Source organism: Camponotus floridanus, unplaced genomic scaffold (assembly GCF_003227725.1).
Source record: "Camponotus floridanus strain SB8 unplaced genomic scaffold, Cflo_v7.5 scaffold1, whole genome shotgun sequence".
Lineage (NCBI taxonomy): Eukaryota > Metazoa > Arthropoda > Insecta > Hymenoptera > Formicidae > Camponotus > Camponotus floridanus.
Window position 1 is genome coordinate 4582597 of NW_020229214.1, and position 24474 is coordinate 4607070.

At 32.4% G+C, this 24474-nt stretch overlaps 1 protein-coding gene across 7 annotated transcripts in view; it reads right to left on the minus strand.

Moving 5' to 3' along the window:
- Positions 1-66: 66 nt before the first annotated feature.
- Positions 67-24474, minus strand: part of LOC105256481 (TNF receptor-associated factor family protein DDB_G0272098) — a 32953-nt gene continuing 8545 nt past the window's right edge. The window contains exons 1-10 of one of the 7 annotated variants that reach the window (XM_011266410.3): positions 16139-16734; positions 14060-14492; positions 12270-12733; positions 11479-11558; positions 9656-9890; positions 5565-5682; positions 5120-5273; positions 4878-5037; positions 2960-4730; positions 67-2436 (exon numbers count right to left, since the gene is read on the minus strand). In XM_011266410.3, coding sequence (XP_011264712.1) covers positions 3132-4730; positions 4878-5037; positions 5120-5273; positions 5565-5682; positions 9656-9890; positions 11479-11558; positions 12270-12602 — 2679 coding nt within the window. In that variant the 5' untranslated portion in view covers positions 12603-12733; positions 14060-14492; positions 16139-16734 and the 3' untranslated portion in view covers positions 67-2436; positions 2960-3131. Of the gene's footprint in view, positions 2437-2959; positions 4731-4877; positions 5038-5119; positions 5274-5564; positions 5683-9655; positions 9891-11478; positions 11559-12269; positions 12734-14059; positions 14692-16138; positions 16736-22184; positions 23534-24474 lie in introns of those variants that run through there. The other 6 variants (XM_011266411.3, XM_011266412.3, XM_011266415.3 and 3 more) reach the window with 6 other exon arrangements.

Here is a 24474-nt window from a genome sequence, read left to right on the forward strand (position 1 = left end):
CTTAAATAATGCATATAAATAACATATAAGTATTTTTTAATTAGGAGTGCGAGTATTCACCAAATATCGTACTTTAATGTCATTTATTTTCTATGCTACGTGTCTGAATTGAATAACCGTTAATCGATCTCACTCAGCATTTTCGATAATTTTTCGGGAAACTCTAAAAACGCGCGGAGAGTAACTTTGTTTTGAACATATCCTCAATTTTGTTTTTTTTTCATACTATCGAGATATATATACATAACTGTAAAACAAATTACAAAGATCGCAGCACCACAATAGAGCTCAGGACACACAATTTATGCGCCGGAGGCGTAAATACTTATAAAGAACAAGAGATATATGTGTATATATCTATAAGATCTAGGAAACTGACCGTTTTTTTTAATACCGATAAAGATTCATAATTGAGCATTTTCTCTCACACTCACTTTCTTATCACATATGCTCGCATATATAAAGTTCGAGATGAATACGTATTAACGTTTTCCAATGAGTCGTGTTCAAAGATGCAGACAAAATGCAGCAAATGCGTATAATGTATTTCAATTTCAAGCAAATATCTGAATTTCATAAAAATATCTATTCTGTATATAGATTTGTATTATATAATGATATATTATTCTACATTCTTTTTCGTAGATTGCATTTACATGATTTATTTATACTCCATGAAACGAGTTATGAGCATTTGCTACATTTTTCTTTCTCGATTGATTGTTTGCGAATCTCGCGTACAACATATATATATATACGCAAAATCAACAACCGTCAATCGAGTAACAAATCAAATATTTTGCTCTTATCGAGCTTTTAACTAATAAATTAACGCTGCGCCTCTTACGTTTTCTTTCTTTTTCCTAATTTTTACATTAATTACATAATATGTTAATTTCTCCTAAGATATGCAATGAACATTAAATTACAATGCAATAAACTATATATATATGAATTTGTTAATACATACAGTTAATTTAAAATAGTCATCAATAGCACTTGTGCGTAAGTCTCATGAGCGAACGAAAATCGTTCGCTGTAAAAGAATATCGATACGAAAAACGCAATTATAATCCAAAAAGGATACTAGAATAAATACTTAAATAAGCTGTAAATTGCACACACAAATTTAGATATATCTTAAACTATGAACGCATAAAAGTGAAATTAAGAATATAACCAGCGTCATAAAATACTCGTTATCAAAGTGTACGTATCCTATCCTTGAATCATCGAAATGTGCAAAAATTGAAAACGATTTCACGAAATGTTAACAATATTCTTACAATTTGTCACAATTTAATAGACAAATGTTGGTCCTTAAGCAGGATCGCATAATTATCTAGAGTTTTTAAGAAACTCGTGCGATTTCTCGAACTTCAGATTCCGTAAAGGATAGAGTAGCTATTCAATTATACTCATACGATATACTTTGTATACGCAATCATAATTAGACACAGTCCATCAAACATTATTATTTGATAACGAAAAGGAGAATACGAGGGGAGGGGGAGGGAGAAGGGAGGAGTAATCGCGTGGCACTATTTCAGTATGGCCTCAGTTCCTACTCAGATTTTTCTATTGACTAGACCCTAGAAGTTTGTTCGAGTTACAATAGCGTTTGCAATATCAAAGTCATTCTACATAGTTTCGCAGGATGTAGAGTTTCTTTTATTGTACGTGACGCCGAAGAATCAACATTTCATTGATTCTCCGTTTGGGTAACGAGAACTTTTCTATGTCATTCGGCTACACCGCAGGTATGGCAAAAATTTCGTTACGTATAATCAAAGCTTATTATTAAAGCAGATATACTGCGTGCAATATGTATCAAGTCCCCCTTACTATAACAGCACTACCAAACGTTAGTATATAAAAGCTAGACTCTCCAGAGAGAGATACATATGGGAAATTATCCAGGATATTAATGTGTACAACATTTCGGATGACTGTGAGCAACGGTGTAACATATGATCAATACAAATATTATTTATATATGTATGTTTCCTGGGAAAATATGATAAGATAGAATTTCTGTTTGTGTCTTGCATATATCTAGCGAGCTCCTTGCAAATAACTTTGAGAAAAGAATGAGTTTCTCTTCGAATAATAAATATTAATGCGCGCGATCGATAAAATATAAATCAATGATTAAAAAGTTAAAAAGTATTAAAAATTAAAAAGTATCGGTGCTAGAGACACTTAATTGTATACATCACGTGTTTCGGCTAATCGATAGTGGCTGCTGACCAATAGCATGTGCCCGTTAAACATGGCTCCGTGCAAAATTAGATTCGCACGCCGATGAAGAGAATTAGCTTCTATTAGAAAAGAGACTTAGTCTTATTCCTTAATACGGTCAGCAGCAGATAAGTTTCATGCCACCTTTTTCTTACTGGTCTTCTTACTGCGAGGCAAAGTAGCGAAACTCGTAATCTGAAATACATGAAAATATTGTGTCTTATTACTTTTATTATGAAATTCAACATTGGCATATTGTCAATTTCTTTTGCCATTATTTTGATTTTTTTTGATAGAAATTGAGCAGTAATTGGTCCAAAAAAAGGAGCACATCATTTAAACACATCTTTTAAACAGAAGTTTAAAAGTTTAGATTGAAATTTAGTTTGATAAGCATCTCATCAGTTATATTAAGTTAATCATGAGGTAATTTAAATTTTAAGAGTTGGAGATTTCTGATCAATCAAATAAAAACGAATAAACTAAATAAATTATTTATTTGTGATTCGGAAGAGAGTTAATTGTATTAATTGCATTAATATTATATATATATATATATATATATATATATATATATAATGCATAGATTATATATACATATAATTGTATTAGAATTCCAGAAATTAATACATCATGCAAGGCTACTGTTACGTGTTATGATTAATGAAAATGGAGTTAATTATGGATTAACAAGAGACACTCAGAAACTAGTCCATACGATCTTAACGGATCAGTCCAATTCTTCTGCCCGGATTTCCCGAATTAGGATAAAATATCTATGAAATATGGGAAAATAGGATAGCAGAAGGAACAAGCTTTTTTTCTTATATCTTAAGAATATTTGCAAAAACAAATACATGTAGTGATTAAATACTTTCTATGAAATGAATTTAATTAATATCAGTAATTATCTCTGTTTTGCTGTTGTGAGGCAACGGCTGTGCCATCTCACGAATCTCAAAATTGGATTTACTTTCAAGATTCTTTTCACAATTTTCAAAGTTTTCCATATTTCTTGTATCGTCTCGAATCTTATTATTTTTAATTTCATTGAGATCTGTTTCATTCAATGGTATAATAAAAGTATCTGATTTATCGGCAAAAGAATTGACGTCTTTATAAAAACTTTTAATATCATTATGCTCTTCTTTTAGTGAAATCTCTTCCATATCTATTTCCTGTTTCGAAGTTGATAATTTCGCGGATGCGTCCACATACACCTGAGACCCAATACTACCCGATCTCGATGCTGATTCGCTGGTCTCGGAGAATGTAGAGCTGGAATCGTCCTCTTTGGAAGAAGTTTCGCTTTGGTCCTTATGAAAAGCATTGTGAAAGATGTTCTTTGGGATCGTTAATAATTTGGAAAAACTCTCTTTAGCGCGTAATCTGTTAGATTTTTTCTTTTTCTTTTTCAAATCCGTGGGCAAAAAAATCTCTTTCGTAGCGTCCGCATTTGGAACAGTTCTTAACATTCCAGTTTTAATAATTAAAGTAGCCTTCAAAGCATTTTGAGATTCGTCAATGTTTTCGTCAATGTTTTCATTATTTGTTGTTGCTGCAATATCTAATGGAGTTTTCGGAGCGGGTTTTTTATGGTATTTCCCTGCGCGATTATCGCCGTCAAAATTGCAACTTGAAATCGGTGTCACAGAACGCTGGATCATGGTATCGTTATTCCTATTTAGAGAATCATCAATTTTTATTTCTGAAACATCATGTTCCTTACCTTTATCGAGTGTATTCAACTTTTCTTGGGAAGATACGATGCTTGTCGCAATTTTATGTGCGTCGTTTAACAATTCCTTTAACTCATTAAACTTTTGTTGACATATTTCGTTAGTTGTTTGTTCAATATCAGCATTGATATCGGGATTTTGGGAAGAATCTATCTGATCTTCTTTTGAATTTTCATCGATATATTCAATTTGCATTTGAGACTCATTTTGCTGAAAATCAAGTTCGTTAATCGAATTATCGACATTTATTTTATCTGTGTTTTCTATTGCCGGAATCGATAGCTTTTCCATCGAGATATTCTCAATTTCTATAGTTTGCACCGTTTGTAAGTCTATTTGAGTCGAATCTGTGTCTACAAATTCACTCGACTCTGTCGATGACGATTCGCTGTCTTCTATTTTTATTGCGGATTGATTTTCGCTCGCAGATTGATTTTCGTTTGCAGATTGATTTTCATTCGCGGATTGATTTTCGTTCATGGATTGATTTTCGTTTATGGATTGATTTTCGTTCATGGATTGATTTTCGTTGGCGGATTGATTTTCGTTCGCAGATAGATTTTCATTCGCGGATTCATCGATATGAGTCGCGGTAGATTCAGTGATCGAGCAATCTTTCAATTTCTTAATCTGAGAAAACAATAGCAGAAGTTCGACAGCTTGTTCGGGAGTGAGGGCATTCAGGGACGACGGAAGGGAGATATTTTCAGGAGATGGAAGTTCGATGCGGTTGAAATCCTTGCCCTTGTCCTTCAAAGACCACAAAAAAAGTACGTATCATTAACTGAGTCGACGAGTGTGCATATCGGAGAATGATCCGTGATTTCTTTTTTGCAATGATCGGGACAATGATACCATTATTATTATTATATTCTACGATATACTTTATCGGCTTACTTCTGGCGTCTTCTTCGTGGTAGAACGAGGCTTTACGCGCGTTCTCGCACCGACGCTCGACGTTCTTACTAAGGCGTCAACCTGAGAAGTAATGCGCTGAGACTGCAATGCCTCACCGCTACTATAACCGCTAGATATGTCGTCCGAAGACCTTATATTTCTATGAGCGTAGGAAAAATTAGTTATTATCGATATTTATGTAAATAATAATGTGAAAATTTCATATGAAATATGTTACACACGTTAAACTAGCTATGGGTTCCCTAGGCCTTGGTTGTCGGACGTCGACATCTACTTCGGAAAAATACAAGTCTACTCGAGACGCGTTGCTGCTGGACTGGGTTCTACGAGGACTATAGCCTCTTCTACCGGCATGCTCTCTTCGACGAGGTTCTACTACAAAAGAAATTATTTTTTGTTTGTAAATAATATGATTTAGAGTTTTTTTAGGATATTTTGTTTCGATTTAATTTTATTAATCAAATTAAATCGAAACAAGATATTATTCTGAAATTAAGAAATGCGAATCTGATCTAGACTGTGAGTTTTAAATAAACATAAATAAGCGCTAAAATATGAAAAAGAAAAAACACATGTTTGAACATTTTTGCGTTCATTAAATATAATCGTTATATTTTTTTAAATGTTATGTTTTCATTTAATTACATGATACTAGAAGTCGGTTACCTTCCATGTCTGTCTCGTCATGCGCATCGGATGTGTTCCTATTTTCGTCCTCCTTTTCGCCGGTTAGATCACTGAGGCTGTAACTTTTTCGCAATTGCTGCACCAGTCCGCCGCCACCCTGGAAAAAGAAATCGCTCGTGAAATATTTATCGTTTCATAGAAATGATGCGGCCAGCATGTTACCTACCTACTGCGACAAAAAAGAATCGTCATCAAAATATTTTGATTGAGTAAATGAAGAAAACAAAATAAAAATCTTACCAACCAAAAGAATGTTAATGTGTTATCTGCCGTCACCGGTCATGAAGAAGGCAAACTCCCTTTACGCCGAATTTCGACAATCCGAAAGCGATTTCTTGCTTTTTTCCATATCGAGACACTTGTATTTACTTGTATCTATCTTTTTGTTAGACATGCGTTGTCTAAAAGCACACGACTGTAGACGGTATAATGGGTGCATTTTATGCGTGAGTAATATCTATATAACGCGTATAAGCGGCATTAGTTTCTATTAACGTAAATTTATATTTTTGAAAAAATGCGCCTGGCAAAAGAGAATTAAATGCTTGTAATTAAATCTCTCCGTTCGAAATACAGTAGGCAAGTAAAGGATAGAGGACGCGGTTACTACGACGAGATGTATAACAGAAACGAAGAGAATCGAAGACTCTCTCAAATAATGCTTTTATTTGAAAAAAACAACTCATAATAATCGAAATCTTTGGGATCGGGTACAAAAATCTTACTCGCTAAGACAGCTCTCGACGCTACAAGAGCTCGCGCGTAGAAAAAACCACAGCAATAAGAAGGCACTGGAGGTTTGCACGTTCAGAAATTATCTTTGTTGTCGCAAAGACAAAGACTAAACCGTTTTTGTACGCTCTTCGATTCTATCAACTCACAACAACTGAGATACACGTTCAAGTGTTTCATTGTAATTGTCATAATTGTAGTTGTTTTACGAGACAAACAATTACTATATAATATATGTATAATATATAATAAGTATAAAAGTAATTTAACTTTTATAAAATTGCAAAAAATTACACGTGTTTTTTTAGTCTATGCGTTTCTATAAATAAGTTATACCAAACAGTGACGGACATTTTTATTGGACTAGTTTATCCGAAGCAACAGGATACGTCCATCATCCATTTGTTGACAACGCATAAACTTTATTGCTGTATTTTTCCCACGTGCGCGTATATCGCGCGTGTATCAGACACGTGCAATCTAACGCAAATTCATGTTCATCGATAATTTTGTACATGAAACGCGAATACAAATACACAAACACACAAATAACACAATATCTATCGATGACAATGATAACAATGATGACTCTGCCATAGCGCATAATTCGCCCATTTCGTTGTACGTTATTCGATTCTTAATTTCAGACTAACAATTTCTTTTTCTGAGTTTCTAAAATATATCTTTCAAGACGTCTGATATATCAAATATGTAGCATAATTCATAAGAGTATGAGACGTATGTTTAAGTCTCGGTTGTGTCAACAGTGTAGATCGAAATAATCTAAATTAGAGAATTGTTGTCTTTTTGATAAATAATAATCCTATTATATATATTAAAGAGAAAGTTAGAAAAATTTTATCTAATTAAAGTAAGTATTAATTAATGTCGATGCAATCTCTCTCGAGTGCTTGTTAATTGTCCTAATGGCTTTATTATATTTATTTGTTATGTGCCTACAGTCTACATTGCAAATAATAAAATGACAATGATATGAAAAAATATGTAATTGATTCTTGTAATGTATTCTATATAATGTATTAATTACTACATTATATTAATAATACATTATTTAATATATTATTTAATTCTATATATGACTTTAATTCTTATATGATGTATTTATTATATAAAATTTTTAGTTAATATTTTTTTTTCTTGAACTTCTCTAATATGATTCGATCTCTCTTTAAATAGTAACTCTTAAGCCTGTATTGAAGGTCGTCACCTTAATAACTGACATTATTATTAACGTCAATATGATGTGCGCAATATAAAAATATTAAAATAGCATTGTGACTTTAAGATTACCTTACATTCCAGTTATATATAAGACGATCGGATACACAATTCTTATGATTTCTGGAATCGAATAAAGTTTACGTGGAAAAATACAAATAATGTACGCATAAAATAAGGCATACAAGGACATAACTAACAAGTCTTATTTTTATCGAAAAGAAATGTGTATACAATTAGAAATTGTTCATATATATTATATTCATTGTAAGGACATGTAAGGGGTTGTAAAGTTCTTACATCTTTAAAATAAAGAATACGAAATTATATAAAGTCTACGTTTCTTATGTCCCTTATCTTATCAGTATTAATTTTTTATGGCTAATATATATTGTCCACGATTAAACAATCACACATAATACAATTTGTATATTTACGGAGAGATTTTTATTTAATAGAAAGATAATATATTTATTCGTACGATATTATTTATTCGTACTATTTAATGAAAATTTCTCATGAATTCGCGAACAGAAAATTCCGCTTCGTGAACTCGCGCATAAAAAAATATGTAAAAGAAAAACTTGTAATAAATTGCATGAAAAAAAATATCAAGATGAATGCACAATGTGCAGAAAATTCTGTCATCGCTCCTCAAAAGCACTAACTTTCGTATAATTAAATCTCTTATTCATTTTTACTCATTCTTATCTTATTCATAATTATATAAACAGCTGTAATCCCTTATCTTTGATAAAATTGACGATACTTCCCAATATATCGATTCATTGGTCTGCTTTCGGTCAAATTTTTGGCAACCAATTTCGGTAATCTCGTTCCACCATCTCTATACGGAATCATTCGTTCCTCGAATTAATTGATTTCGGCATCGTCGCTAAAATTTATGTCATAATTCATCGAGGCCGATTTGCAGGCACGATTCTTCTGGCGCCTAATAGCTTCGGTACTGCCACGTCCCTTTTTCGACTTCCGCGTCTTCCGCGGAGCTTCCTTTTCAGGCATTTTAAACGGTACTGGCTCTTCATTCGGTAGCTCGTGATCCGTGTCTGTCGTCGGTAGTTCCTGCATCATGTCTTCGTCGTCGTCCGTCGAATCGCGATGCTGCCAGTCGATGGACAATGCATCTGTATCGCCCATCACGAGATTATCGGACTTAGCATGTTGATTGTAGATCACGTTGCCGTCCGGACAATCCGGCCCGTCCATCTGCTGGTTGTTTAACCGCGTCGTTCTGGGGTTGGCTAAGCTAGAAATCGCCGGGTCTGATTGGCGGTCGGGGAGTGCACTCGTCGTGTTCGGGAATACGATCGGGAGATTCTGTCATGTGACGCCGATATCGCATTTTGTTTAATTTTTGCATTTTGATCGATCAGCAATAATCGGCGTATTCGTGTTGATGATTATTATTGTTGTTACAGGTCAGTGGTCAGAATTTTATCGGCGGCGATTCAGATTTGACAAGCAATGACAGCAGTTAAGACGTTGATTGGACGGTGGTTAGGTGCTCGATGTTTTGTCGTGCATTGTTTTGCGAATGGCGATGATCGGTTTGTTTATTTTTTTTTGTTCGATTTTTGATTAGGCAGTAAGGCGGCGATGCGGCGACGTGCGGGAACGCGGACGGGACAGAGAACGAAAACAGAAAAAATCAAAAACACGTAAAATCATTAGTGGGTAATCAGGGATAGGTCGATATAATTTTATGCATGATCAATGAAAGCGAGAGGCTGGTTAAAGTACGAAATCCAACAAGATAAAACATTCCTGTATACTCTCTGGCAGCCTTTTTTCCCAAAATAGAACTCTTATATATAAATTTTATAACTTTTCTATTCTCTTTATATGAGAGATAATTGAAATGTTAAATGGAATAAATTTTTTCAAAATGAGACTCTTCAAAAGCTGCCAGCTGTTCTTACATTTATATCTAAGAGTGTCTTAAATTATCATTTTATCTTCTATCCAATTTTTCAAAATCAATATGAAATTAATGAAGGAATCTTCAGATGAAGGAATAATGATAATTTCTAAACACCCTGTACGATACATTTTTTCCGATGATCAACGTGGGATCTTACCTTGATGGCGGTCTGCATGAGGACCGTGGTGGCATAGTTGACGCCCTTGGTACCAAGATGCAACACTGCCGTATAACCCTGCTCAGTCGCGCGTGCTATGGCTTCGTCGATCTCGGCTTCACGACGGATTAGCGCGGGATGCACGAAGCGTCGGTAAAGGATACTGGAGCCCTTAGTCGCCGGGCTCAGCAGCCACAGTACCAAGATGATTTTAATCTCATAGTAAAATGGGAACCTACGTAACAGACGTCGAGAAGTGTAAAGTGTCGCAGCGCCGATGCGCTCATGCAACTTTTTTCTCTTTCTCTTATTCGATCATCTATCTATTTATATATCTCTTCCAATATATTAATATTGTAAACTATATAATTATAATAATATTTGTATGTACAAAATATTATAAAACATCCATTTATATAATGAAAAAATTCAAAATTTATTAAATTAGTAAAAAAAACACAGATATTAAAACCATTAGTTTGACAGCGACGCTTTTATAAGGATTTTCAAACAAACATTTTTATGTAATAATGATAATTAAAAAATAGCTGATCTATCTCGTACATACAACGTATTGTTACATGCTTGTAATCTATTTGATTCAATTCGCACTGCGAAAAATTCATCACGAATGTGAAAGTGAGGGCGGCTTGGAGAAAAGCGTAAATATCAAGAGAGTATCAGGCATTTTGATGCTGGAAATATGCGAATATGCACTCGTTTCCTTTTTGGTGGTAATTCGAGTATGAAGGGAGATCTGGCACGAGATGCTCTCCAACGATAAGGAGGGGAGACAGAATGGGAGAGTAGGACAAAGAGAAGCAAGAGAACGGGAAGGAAAAGGCGCGCGGGCAGAATCCTCAGAAGTGCATGTAAGCCAATATCTATCTCATCCGAAATTAGACTTTCGGAATTCCTCGTGATGAGAGCGCGGCTTTCAGACCGCGCGGTTCGCAGCTGGTTTATTGGCCCCTTGCTTGCCCTCGCGCCACGACTCCAAGATTCATCTCAATATCCGCTGTATTATGCTACGTACACACGGTCGCTATCAAATCAACGCGTTGCTATTTCCTAAAGCGTGTTTCAATTTTCATGCCCTTTCGGTACTCTTTAAGGAATTGATGGTTAACTTGAGATCATTTTTGAATTACACACTCTCGATATATTAGAGTCTTCTGAGTCAAGTTCGATATATAAATCAAGAGCAAACGATGATCCACAAATATTAACATTGAGTTAAAATTGATATTTTAGAGAAATGAAATTTGATGAAAAATGTTTATACTGTTTCCTTTTTTAGATATACTTCGCAAAGCCTTATTCTCCATATTCGAAATAAAATTTGTATTGTTGACATTATATGTGACATTGTAATTAATTAATTATTATCAAACTTTGTCATATAAAAAAATTCACCATAAAATAATTAAAAATATCATAAATATATAATGTAAAGTTTAAACTCTATGAACAGGAAAATGGATTAATGTATTATATTGATAAGTAAACGAATTAAAAAAAAATGTAACGAAGACAATTTTGATAATTGATTTCAATGAAGTTTACAAACATCGGAAATATTTAATAAATGTATGATATCTCATATATTTAAAGAAAAAATGATTCATTTCTTATAAATATTTCCATTATCATACTTATCGTTAGACTAATATATAATAATGCCCATAATAATAGTTTTAAATCATAGTATAAAATATAAATCGAATATAAAAATATTACATGAATAATTATTTGGCTAAATTGTAAAATACATTATTTATAAAAATAATATGATAAATATATAATAGTAATGAAAGTCTCACCAAAAACTAAAGAAGACATCGGTAAATGTTTCCGCGCACGTGAATAGTGCGAATACGATCCAGTACATCATCCATTTGACCTGAAACCAGAAAGATTTCAGAACATGGATTATTGCAAAAAACAGCAAAGTAATTCTTGATTTATCTTATTTTACATTAAATAAAATATTACAAATTGAATAAAAGTGATAAAAAATAAAGAATAAAAATACAAATCCATATAATTTATATTAATCGTTATCCACAAAGAATAGAAAAATTAATTTACTTTAAGAATAGAAAAATTAATTTACTTTAGATAAAATTAAATTTTTAAATCAAATTTTATTTTGCATATTTCTTCTAGACAGATTACTAATAAAATAAATATATAAAATATTTGTGACGTCAGAGTTACTTAAGTAATAACAGCTCATGAAGATTATATAATATATTTTTTACATATTTTATTTTTATATCTCCGCAGTATATTAATTTTAATCAAATTATTATTTTCATATCATTATTTCAAAGAGATAAGAATATAGCGAGAATTTCAAAATCTACTTTTATTATATCTATTTAATTAAGCTCATGCAGAGGATGTTTGATTTATGGCCATTTCTATCAACGCCGCTTAACTTTAATCTTAGCTTAACTCATTCTTTGTCTCTTTCTAAAGGAACAGTTAGAAGGAGACAAAGAATGAATTAAGCTAAGATTAAAATCAAACGACGTTGGTAGATACAAGCATTAAAGGTTAAAATCATATTCGCGCGAAAGTTATTTATTATTTATAGTTTCTCTCTTACATATTCCTTAACATTCTTCGTGCGCACCGCCTTGTAGGAAGCGTACGCTGGGTAGAGGGTGCCAAAAACCAATCTGAAAATCGGATAAACAAGCCTGTAAATTAAGGATCGCGGCGATACTATCGCCAGGAGCACCGTCAACAATCCGACGTTGTTCAACGTCATTCTTATGGGAAATGTTTGCAGCCAGTAATGACACCAGGCCATTGTCTGTCTCGCCAAAAGATCACAGATTCCAGCTCTATGGATCAACGCGATAGGCAATTCGTCCGATCGCGATTCGTTTTTCTCGAAGATCTCTATCGTCGATCGATGGTCTTGTCTCGTTTCCATCGTATTGTCAATTTATTTCGCTCTATCCCTCTTTCTCCCTCGCGTTACGACGATAACGTTTCTTTATCCCCGAAATCTTGAATTCTTCCGGAGATTCTGCGACGATCGTCAGATGAGTATGACGAGTCCAGCTGCAACATAAAAAATTATTTGAATTGTCAATATATGTGTTAATAATACAATTGCAATACAGTAGATTCAATGGTGAATGGTTGAAACAGTTAGTTGAATGAAGTCGATATTTCAAAATCTATTTAATGAAATCGACTTTCGCATTTGTTAAGGATTCAATGAATGAATTCGAATTATAGGATAACAGTAGTTTTTCTTCGGCTAAAATATTGATAAAAGCAGATATTAATTGGCAAAATTACTATCAACTTATTAATATTAATACGAATATTTAAATATAAATATACATATTTCAATCAGAAGTCATATTGTATTATAATTACATTTGAATATGTACATAAAAATCATCGACTATGTTTTCAATATAAAAGGTATATTTTGGTATTTAATTTTGTATTTATTATCCTAGGTTTAATTTTTAAAATTTTACTGCAAAATATTTATATTCGCATTTTATTAGGAACTATATAGCTTATCAATATAATTAATAAAATCACATTTATATCAAATATTCATTAAAATTTCAAATGTCATTTTGCATTCTATTAAAATCTAATGTTTGCATGTATCATAAAACATTTAATCGAGCGATTTAGCGGTTTTCGATAATGGCATCACGAAATTATGATCGAACTCGGGATTCCGAAGTAGCGCTTTCGATTCAAGCGTAGTCATTCGATTGAGGTCTGCCTCAATTACTGCGGCCTCGTTTAAGGGATTGTGCAAGAAACTTATTATGGAGAACCAATTAAACACGCGATATCGCCGATCCGTATCTTTTAAAAGATCGATATCTTTTAAGAAATGAGATTAGATATAATTCACAATATGAATACACAGAAATTAGTCCCTATCTTTATTTATGTTTTCTAGCATTATTTATGCTAGATTTCTTGTCGTTGCATCACATAATATTACAGTATGATCGTACATGCTATAATAAATATAAATCTTATACGTACAGTAAAAAATTAAATAGAGAGATAAATTAAAAAAGATAAATAGAGAGAGATTAAACTGTTAAATCATCAACAATACTCATCGTATTTTAAATATTTTTTTTTAAATTTAAAGTACTTATAAACTTCAATTATCTGCTCATTAATCAAGAGATTAGAAACTTTCTTAAACTTTCTTAAGAATTTTAGAATTGCTTAAGTAACATTCTTAAACAAGAATGTTAATTAAGCAATTCGTCATGTAAATTACAATATTATTGTTCGTAAATAACTCGATATCAAAAGTTCTTCAATAAGTTCTTCTATTCACATTTCACAAAATTTTTTAATGAATGATTTTTAATAAATATAATGCTTCGTTCTTACAATCTAATCAGTTCATCCGTCAGATTCATCCGTGTTTCGTCTCCTTGTTGCTTATTCGTCCTATTGCATGCAAGACGATTTGTCAATTCCTTTGTATTGAATTCTGTCAGGTCTTTTCTTGCTTTCTGTTTTCTTTCGAAATTATTTCCTCGCGCGTATCTGAGGTCAAACTCCAAGTACACCGCGTCACTCGCTCTACTCGCGATTGCTTCCAGATCGAGACTAAACGCTTAGCCTCGCTCGTTCGAACATCGTCAACGACGACGACGACGATGAGCAATGCAAGCCGCTGCAGAGACTCTATTTTCGCATCTTAAGCCGTTGTCACGCTTGCAGTCTGAATCAACGCGACGCGATATCCGAAACACTTCAGGTTAATCACGACTTTCTCGCATGATGCTTCACCTATGTTTGCGGCACAAGTACTGTGAAACTAATTTCCGCATTCGTTCGGTAAACCATCTTTTAGGTCAAAAGTGTTTATATACGTTATAAATCAAGGTAAACAAAAATTATCAACAGAATTAAGAAATATTATTTTCAAACAGAAACTGTTCCAAGATTTCTATAGTCATCTACAGATTTATTGAGTATTTTGTGACCGATAATATTTATGGATTTTCATAATCTTTCTGACATGTTCAAATTTCAAATGAAATTTTTATTGCAATTTATCCGAAAATAAATAGAAATTAAAGTTTTATTATCTACATTTTCATTACATAAAATTTTAAGCTTCAATTATACAAATTCTTAAGTTTTTAATTATTTTAACTTCAAGATTTTCTTAAAAACGCTTTTGATCTATTAAGACTTATTTCTATTCCGATTACATTATATATGATTGATTTCAAAGACATAAAAAAGATAAAAGAGAGCGCGAAAAACTTGAGATATTCTGTATAATACATCAAAAAAGTTCAAAAATGATCCTGAAATGTCTTTCATATAAAGAATTAAAAGTGCTTATGATCACGATGTATTTAAAGTGTCCGGTCGTTTTCCCGCGAGTGGGTCATCTCCGGACGCGCCAGAGAGCAACGAGTTAATTATATGCGCCAACCTAAATATCGTGTCGGTCAACCTATATCAGTTATTAAGAATCGTGAGTGTTTAATTTTCTTAACAAATATTCGAATTTAGCCGAATAAAATTTGCGAGTAAATTTAATATGTCGATATCGTTTTCTTTAAACTAGATCGTAATTATAGTCGTTATCAATATTTTTAATAAATATCGCACGTTTTAAACATATATAGAATAACACGTAAGTCATGTGGGAAATATAACGTGAACATTGTTTCTCCTGAACACGACATGTGCAAATATATGATGTTCTCTCGAAAGTTTCGACAGCACTCTGGAGGCCTCTAAAGTCTGTGGAGAATAAAATTAAACAGCGCATAATGCATAATAGCTATAACTTGTATTTATAACTTTAGAAACTAATTTCGACGTTATTTGTTGCTTAATCAAGTTTTATTTTATATAAAGCGAGATTTGGCAGAACGATATTTGCTCGTGTTTAATTCCCTTCAATCGGAGTACACATTTCCTTATACGCAGAAAAACAATAGAAGCATTAACGCAACTTGCCAAGTCACTTCGTCAGTCGAGTGAATTAAATTAACGCGTTAGTATCAATTATTCACAGATCACGAGAACCATAGAGAGGACAAAAATTGAACCGGTATAATAGAGAGAGTGCGATTTTCTATACCGGAAGAATGCATTCCCTCTCTTTAACAACGTAATCTAACGTTATTTAACTCGATTTCACTATTGTCACAAAAAACCTCAAAAAAGAATTCTTTTCGTTTTATGCTATATTAGAGAAAGAGAAAAATAGTTATCAATATTTTAAATTATATCATTAGATTATTATATTAAATTTTGAAAAATATTACAATAAATATAATGTTATATATTTCGCAAGATCTTTTTTATCTCTTTATCTCCTGATGTCACATTGACTCGCACTATCACTGTTAATTTTCTACGACATATTTTTTCTTTAATAATTAAAATACCGACAATATTTTATATATAAATATATATCGCTAACACAATGCAAAATACATTTTACACTCGCAATCGATGAATCGTTCTTTCATGTTCGACATCGATGCTACCATGATGACATCGTGCGAAAAACTGAGCAAATCCTCGACTCGCGATCCTACGAAACTGCGGACGATCGCCTGCAGTCGCAGGTAATTCGATGATTGTCACCAATGTCGTTCTCTCTGTCGTTGCGTAACTGATTGTATCTAATGCGCAGTCCGCATCGCTCGCAGCGCGAACACAATCGTTCGCGGCGCATTATTCACGCCCGGTCGCTTCCGGTTCCGGTTCCGATAGGCGAGATGACGATACGCGAGTCATCCTTTCGATTCGTTCGTGGCGTATCAGGACGAAGAAGTTAGCCGACTGGCAATCGCGCGATAAGACGGCGACGATTTACGACCGTCGCGATTCCACCGTGGCCATTTACGAAATTGAATGTCCACCTACTAGTTCTACCGTAAGATTATCTATCGACTGGATATCTCGTAAAGGAAGATCCTGCTACTTTTGTCCCGCCTTTTTGTCTCTACTTCACTATTATGTATGTTCGCTTCTTCCAGCCGTACATTTCCATTCCGGGGAGTTTGTCAAAATTTTTATTACCTCTTCCTTTAATCTTTACACTCGAGAGATAATATTCGCGATGTGAAATAGATTTTTGATTTAATATATATCTATAGAGAGAACATTCTGAAAATATAGTTATATTTTTATCCACATATTTTTTCTTATTAAATTTAAATTTCAATTATGTAACTTGTTCATTATTTTCTTAGATATGTATCGAATAGATTGATTTGATTTTCTCTTATTTTAGCGCAAACTTACTTTCGCTGATTAACTTTGAATATATTATTGTATATATTATATGATATCGGCTTTGCTTTTTGTATATCTGTTTGATACTGAAAAACAACATTGCAATATTGCGTTTTTATTCAAGATCGTACAATACTTGAAACTTTCCAATCGAATATGGCTATCATTATTTGCAATATTAGTGATTCACAAATACCGGTGCAGTTTGTGCAGTTTCGTTCGCGTGACTACAATTATTAATTGCTAGCTTTTGTTCCGTTAACTGATCTTACATAAGTGATCTTACATAGAGATGCTACACTTAGATTTTACTACACAAAATGTGCTTTTTCTAAATAAAATTATGTTTTTTGAAAAAGTTATATAAACTACAATACATGTAATATACAGAATGGTCAAAAAGTTTGATCGATTTAATAAAAAATTCTATTTATTAAAAACAACTCGTATATATTTTAGGATCTCCTGAGTAAGAAATTTCATAAATTTTCTCAGAAAAAATGTATATTTATAATGTAAACGTATATTAATGTAATTAGAAGAAAGAAATTAAAGAGATTAAAATTGAAAAAGTTAAATTGTGTATGTGCGTATGTGTGATATACTCATTTTTTTATAGATTATTATTATATATAATTTTTTTTAACATATGAAATAAATGAAATAAAATATTGCCCTCATCTTTGATATTCAACATTATGCATTTTATTTTGCCTGCTTTTTATTTTTAAAATAACACATTTGAAAAAAATGAAAATTAAAAAAAATGTTTTTTCCACAGAATATGTTATATTTATGGAGATATGATTACACTTTTATATGTACAAACATTTTTGTTTTTAATTTTTGGGATTTATCAAATAATATATGGCATAAGAAAATAAATAATATGCATATAACGTACACTTTGTAATATTCTTAGTAATAAATAAATATGTGTATATATATATATACATATATATATATATATATATATATATATATATATATTGTATAATTTATTGAGCTCTGAAACTGGCATCTGCGAAAGATTGAAAGAAATTAGGAACATGATTCAAACTTATTGTTTGAAACATGTCATATAGAACGTCGAGTTAATTATGCGATTATGATTCTATATTGCTAAAGCCATATGTTTTCATGTTTATTAATGACGACAACATGTAACTTCTCTTTTCTATTGCAATATAGGTATAAACAAGGTGGTCTTGGTTGCGAGAATAAGATTATTCATATGTATCGCGAGGTCAAGATCATTATCGTTCATTTGCGCATAATCTGAATTCCGTTATGCCTCGTTTAATCTGTACTATGATTTAACGTGATACTAAAGTTTTCGATATTCTGTTTTCTATGTGAAAGTTTTATATTGTACAAAGTGTTTAATCATGTTAAATTAAACACATGTTAAACGCATTAATGTTAAACGCATTTAATCGTGTTAAATGCGTTATAAATTTTAATAACTAAATAAAAAATAAATTTTCGATATATTTGCAATATGTGAATTGTAGCGAAATATTGATGCAAAAAGTTATTACTTAACGCTTTTCAATTAAGAATATTTCGGCAGTCTTAAGTATAAGTAAGTTATAAATACATAAAATTTTATACAAAATTAGGAATAAAAGTACATTAAAATTATGATTAAATTTTTATGAGAAATAATACAATAAATCTATTAAAATAATATCAAATAATAAGATAATAAGATAATAAAATTTAATAATAAAATCTAATAATAGTATCTATTAAAATAATATCAAACGTGTATATCGTACGATGTAGTATTTTAGTTGTTTTTAAATGTTTTTAGCGGTTTTATATGTCTACTGAACCAAGAAAACGAATATTCTTTCTATTCAATTTTTTTTATTCTAACAATAAAAATATAGCTATATAGATTTAGTGCACGGAAAAACCTTGCAAGAAATATGTGTAAGGTTATTGACAAACTGTAAATGGAGCGATGTGTGTGTGTGTGTGTGTAAAATCTAGAGACTGGTTATTGCTTTATATTGTCAAATAAAATTTATTTTGTATTTGCCGCTATTAAATAACCATTATAATAATTATTACGAGTAAAATAAATTCAGTACACTGAATTTTTCGCAACAGAAATTGTTTGTTGCGTTCGAGAAATAATTAAAACTTCTATTATAATAAAATTCATGTAGAAGATATTTTAAGACATTATTGATAACGACAAATATTCATTCTTCTAGTATTATACTGTGACTCATCCTGTATTAAGCACTTCTGCATTAATCATGCATTATTAATTGCTTTATACAGATGTATATGTATGTAACTACTCTAGAGACAATTCATTTTAGATTCTAAGGTATTGATAGACAAGCAACAAAATTGCAGTAAGAAGGACATGCGTAGTTATTTTGGGACGAGGACGAAGAGATCAACCTAATCTAATAATAAAAGTATGACAATGATTTATTTCAGGAAGCTCGTTTAAAGTGCGCTAAGAATAATATCAAGTCTTATTAACATTTCATTAAATATTAACTAACATATATAATTATGTCTAAAGTAAACGAATTAAGGAAAATTTTTCATGTATATATCGATATATTATTTTAATTATTTGCCAAATGTATATTAATTGGATTTAAATAATTTTCTGGTTGCGTTATTTAGGTAATTTAAATATTGAATAAAATATGTCATTTCTCGACTAAATTGAATTAAATATTCAAATATGCAATCTTGAACTCTATTACACGAAACGAAAATTCTGTAAACTTGATTTATATTACGGACTTTATAGTGATAATTAGGCAATTGAATATCAACGAGCCAATACAATCATTTTTATTATCTGTCTTATCCTTTTTTTGATATTTTGATAATTACGGCAAATTTAATTAAATTATTTTATGGTAATTTGAAAAAATGTTTCTGGATATTAAAGTGAGAATTTCTGGCATTAAGATTTTCTGGAATTTTTCCAAAACGTGAAACGCGCATTCGAATTACCTACTCAGAATGCAACGAGTCATGGGATAAATGCTATTATACAGCCAACTCATTAACCTTGAGGCACACGATAAAATACGGTAAAACAAAACAAAAAGAACAAGTAACAATTTCCTCATTTTTTTCTAATCGAAGGCCTTAGGAATATTTATATATAAATGTAACGAACGCTAATTTTATTCTAACAAATAACTGATAACAAATAACTTTTCGCATCCACTACTTTTTCAATATCGATACTATATTGAAACAATTATATATATATATATATATATATATTAAAATGATTTTTGATGTATTTTCACATTTATATCATACATATATTTCAGATATCTAATAATTGAATTCCACAAAAATAGAAAATATTCAAAATAGAAAATATAGTATAACATATTTTGCAACATATTACGAAATGCAAAAAGTGCGAAGTATTTCATCTGCTTTCTTTCCCGTTTCATTATATGTTTTAAATAAAATATTTCAATAATCGAGAAAATCTTTCTTACAATGCTTGTTTTTAAATGCAATTTTATTTATCGTGTACAATATATTGTAATTTATTAATTTATTTTAAAGAATATAACAGTATATTTGAGATTAGGAACTTGATCGTTTATTTTACGATTCAGATTTTATTCAAAAAACCAAGAATGTAAAAATATTAAGAAGATTAATATATATTTTATTATGTTAAATATATTGTATAACATTTCTATTTGAAATTAAGAATTTTTATACTTTTATACTTTTATCGTCTTATAATTTATATAAAATTTTCAAAAATAAAAACGAGAGAAAATCACAGATATTAATTTCATTTATCATGAAATAATTCTTTCGCTGAAATCATTCATACGATATAATAGCTATATTCGCAATTGAGAATCGTCCATTTTCTTCCAGTCGCTCTCATGACTTGGATACAATTTTTAAAGGTGATGGTAGAAAAACCACGGATACCATGTTAACGACTGTTATCCGCTTAAAAATCGGCGCGTGGAAATTGCGCGAATAATGCACCACCGTTGGAACGAGCACAGGTGTGGCTCGCTTGGGTGGCAAGAAGCATGTCATGTTGGTTCGTTCAGCAAAATCTTATCAAAAACTATGGAGAAACGTCAAGGCAATTCGACACGCGCGAGATTTCTAGTCTGGACTCATAAGAGAAAAAAAGGAAGAGAGAGAAAGAAAGAAAATAATGATCTGAATGTGCCTTGGAAGCGACGTTTCTTGTTAAGACAAACGAAAAATTGAGATAGAAGCCTCGTAAAAATGCTCTTTGGAATTGGTGCAAAAGCAATGCGCACACACAACAATGACCTCAATTGCAACCGTTTGAACCGTTCACCAGCTGATCATCTATTAACAAGAGGCAGTGCGGAGACAGAGCATAAGTTAGATTAGAAAGTACAGATTTCATCCAGCTAAAGTAGCTCGCTAAATCTAGCAACATTAGAATGTTTCTGGAAGATCTATCTCTCTCTTATCAGCATCGTCTTCTCATTGATTTTCCTGGATGTACGATTTATCTTAAATACATCGAGTGATTAATCATCTTAACCATCTGAAATATTTCTGCTGTTTCGTTCTCACCGATTCTCATTAATTCAGCTATATTTCGCGAACATATCTTATTTGTTAGTATAACATTCCCATAATTCAATAAAAGATATTTATGGTAGTGTATCTGTATAAAAGTGCTACATGTAACTATAGGATTTATTTATCGTGCACTCAGCGCAAAACATTGCCATTTGATTCTCTTGGTTTGTCATATAATATCCAAAAAAAATTAATCATACGAATACTAATAATTTAACTATTCATATAAAATTTATATAATATTTATTTATTAATTAAAAAGAGAGAGTGTGATAAATTATGCTATTATGTAATATAGTATTCTATGTAATGAATTTCAAATCTTTTCTAGTTTGTTTTATAATCAAAAAACGCAATATATATGTACGATATATATATACGATCGCAAGAATCTAAACTTGTCGATTTCGGTCTTTGTTCTCGTACAGAAATTTACAAGGAGTGTATCCTTTGGACTTGCTCTCGCACGAGTTTACTTTCTCTCGACCCGATTGTCGCGCTAGTTCGCTACCGCGTTTTTTTTTTATGCGCAGTCGCTTCGTGGTTGGCCGATCCTATGCACGCCCGATCGGTTCCTTTATCGTCACGTCGGAGCGGCCAGTCCCGACCGTGGTGCAACGACCGGCTAAGTGATTCGACTAACGTTTTCTAAGTGGCGATTCAAAGGGAGGCGCTCGCCTTTCCTCCGCTGATTCCCTTTCTTCCTCTTCTTCTTCTTTGCCGTGTTCTTTCCTTTCCCTCTCGACGTCCTTGCTCCTTGGAATTTTCACGAGTCTCCTCTCTTCCCTCCGCAATCGTCGTCGCTGATCCCGCTTTGGTTTTATTTGCGTCACCACGTCGCCGATTCAGATGTAAATCACCACGGTGCCATCGTCGAAGAAGATCGTTATGCGAATCTGTTGCTTGACTCTGGAAGACATGTTGCCAACTGCGATGATCGTCAAATGTGGATAAAAGATAAATTTCAACGATGTCGCGCTATTTTATTCCTGGATTCCTTTTTTCAAGCTTGCAACATCTCATCACTTCTGTAAAATCGTACGTTAGATTATTCGCGATACGATGCGAGTTAATAAATCTTCCATTCACGATCTCAACAGGCGCTAAACCGTTCACCGAGGCGACGTGACGGGATCAAGGGTACGACATTCTGGCGTCAACGGCAGCGTTGATTCCCTCGTCAGCAGCATCGCCTTTCTCTCGGCTCTCGGATGCAATGATCGGATAATGACGATGATTAATCGCCTGCGTCGCCATGCCGATCGAACATTCGCGAGAATCTGACGGACGATTTGAGAGAGACAGCCGCGTTTTAATCCACCAATACCACCACCATCTGGTATATTCACTGTAGATTCTTCTATTCTATTCAATGACAATTTACAGTCTTGTCTTGGGTATCATTGTACTTCAAAAGGACACAAAATGTTACTATTTTAAATCTTGAGATCTGAGATATAAAATCATTCAGATTTATCAACTCGAACGCTATTTATGTAGATTCTTGCTTGTTATTACCAAGCTTGGTAACTGGCGATTTCTTGAGGTAATCGAGAACAGTATTATTCTATTTTAAATTCTGAAATTGGAGCACCGTGTGTGAAATAAAAGTCTCATGATATCCTCACAGCCTAATTTACTCGGATGTTATTGTTAACGTTTTGCTTGCATGATTGGATTTAGCAACTTCTTAAAATAGTCTATAGAAGTTCTATTCTCAAGATCTGTGTTTCCAGGTAAAATTTGTAGGTTGCGGCAGACGCAAATCGTAGTCGATCGATGTGAATCCGTGATTCGGTTAATATCTCGTAACAATTTTATTGCTGGCAATTTTTGCGTTGTAAGATATCCTCACGGAAGTGATCCAAGAAATTGCGCTCCTAACACACGCACAACGAACTGAGGTATAACTTCTTTGCACTTCTCTTGAGGCTAGTGGGAGCTTTTTGTCTCGTATGTCTATCTCACGAGCATCGCGACGCCCCAACTGGAAACCGGCCACTTCTACGCTTGGGTTTATATTTAAACAGCGGAGCGCCGCTGACGACGACGTCGATGTCGACGTCGACGCATCGTCTTTTCCGATGCGTCGACCGAGCGAGAAGAAAGTCGAGAAGAAAGAACGAGAGAAAAAAATATACACCGAGAGAAATACCAGACTGAAGGAAAAAAATGTTCGCTTTTGCGAAATGAATTTCTGAGACACGTGATATATTGGCGCAGGTAAAATATGCGGTGATGTTTAAAAGAAAAATATTATTCGAGAAGAAAAGCTTGGCGAATAGAATTCGTATATAAATATACAAAGTATGGCGCGCGCGATAAAATAGGTGAGACGGTTGCATAATAATTCAGAGGAAAATCGTACTTTATGCTTATCATCTTTGAATATTTTCGATATCTTTTCTCGTATATTTTGTTTTTTTATATCAATTTTAAAAATATGGTAACTATATATGTGTAATAAAGATGTTTGATTTTTTCTTTTTGTTATCGTTAATGTGGTTTGATTCTGTCACATTTCTTTCGCGACGTTTTAGCACAATATACAAAAATGCACGCTATGAAGCGTCGGAAAATCCATGCTAATAAAAGAACGTATAAATATCAACGCCATAAAATCGCGGACCTCCCACGCTGATGCGCATTTATCCGATACTTTAAACGGTCTACCCAGGAAAGTTCGCACGTGGTGAATGAACGTTTAACGATTTGGAACGCGAAGAAAGCGAGACAGTCTGTGACGAAATATGTATATATAATTTCGCTTATCATTGCAATTAATTGCTCAATTATTAGAATCAGAATTATTAATATAGGCAATAACTATTATATGCCATTTAATTTAAAGCATCTCGTTTCAATAATTCAACAAAGATCGGTATAATAATATTAACAATTAAACATTAATTGAAGTATACTTTATAAATAAA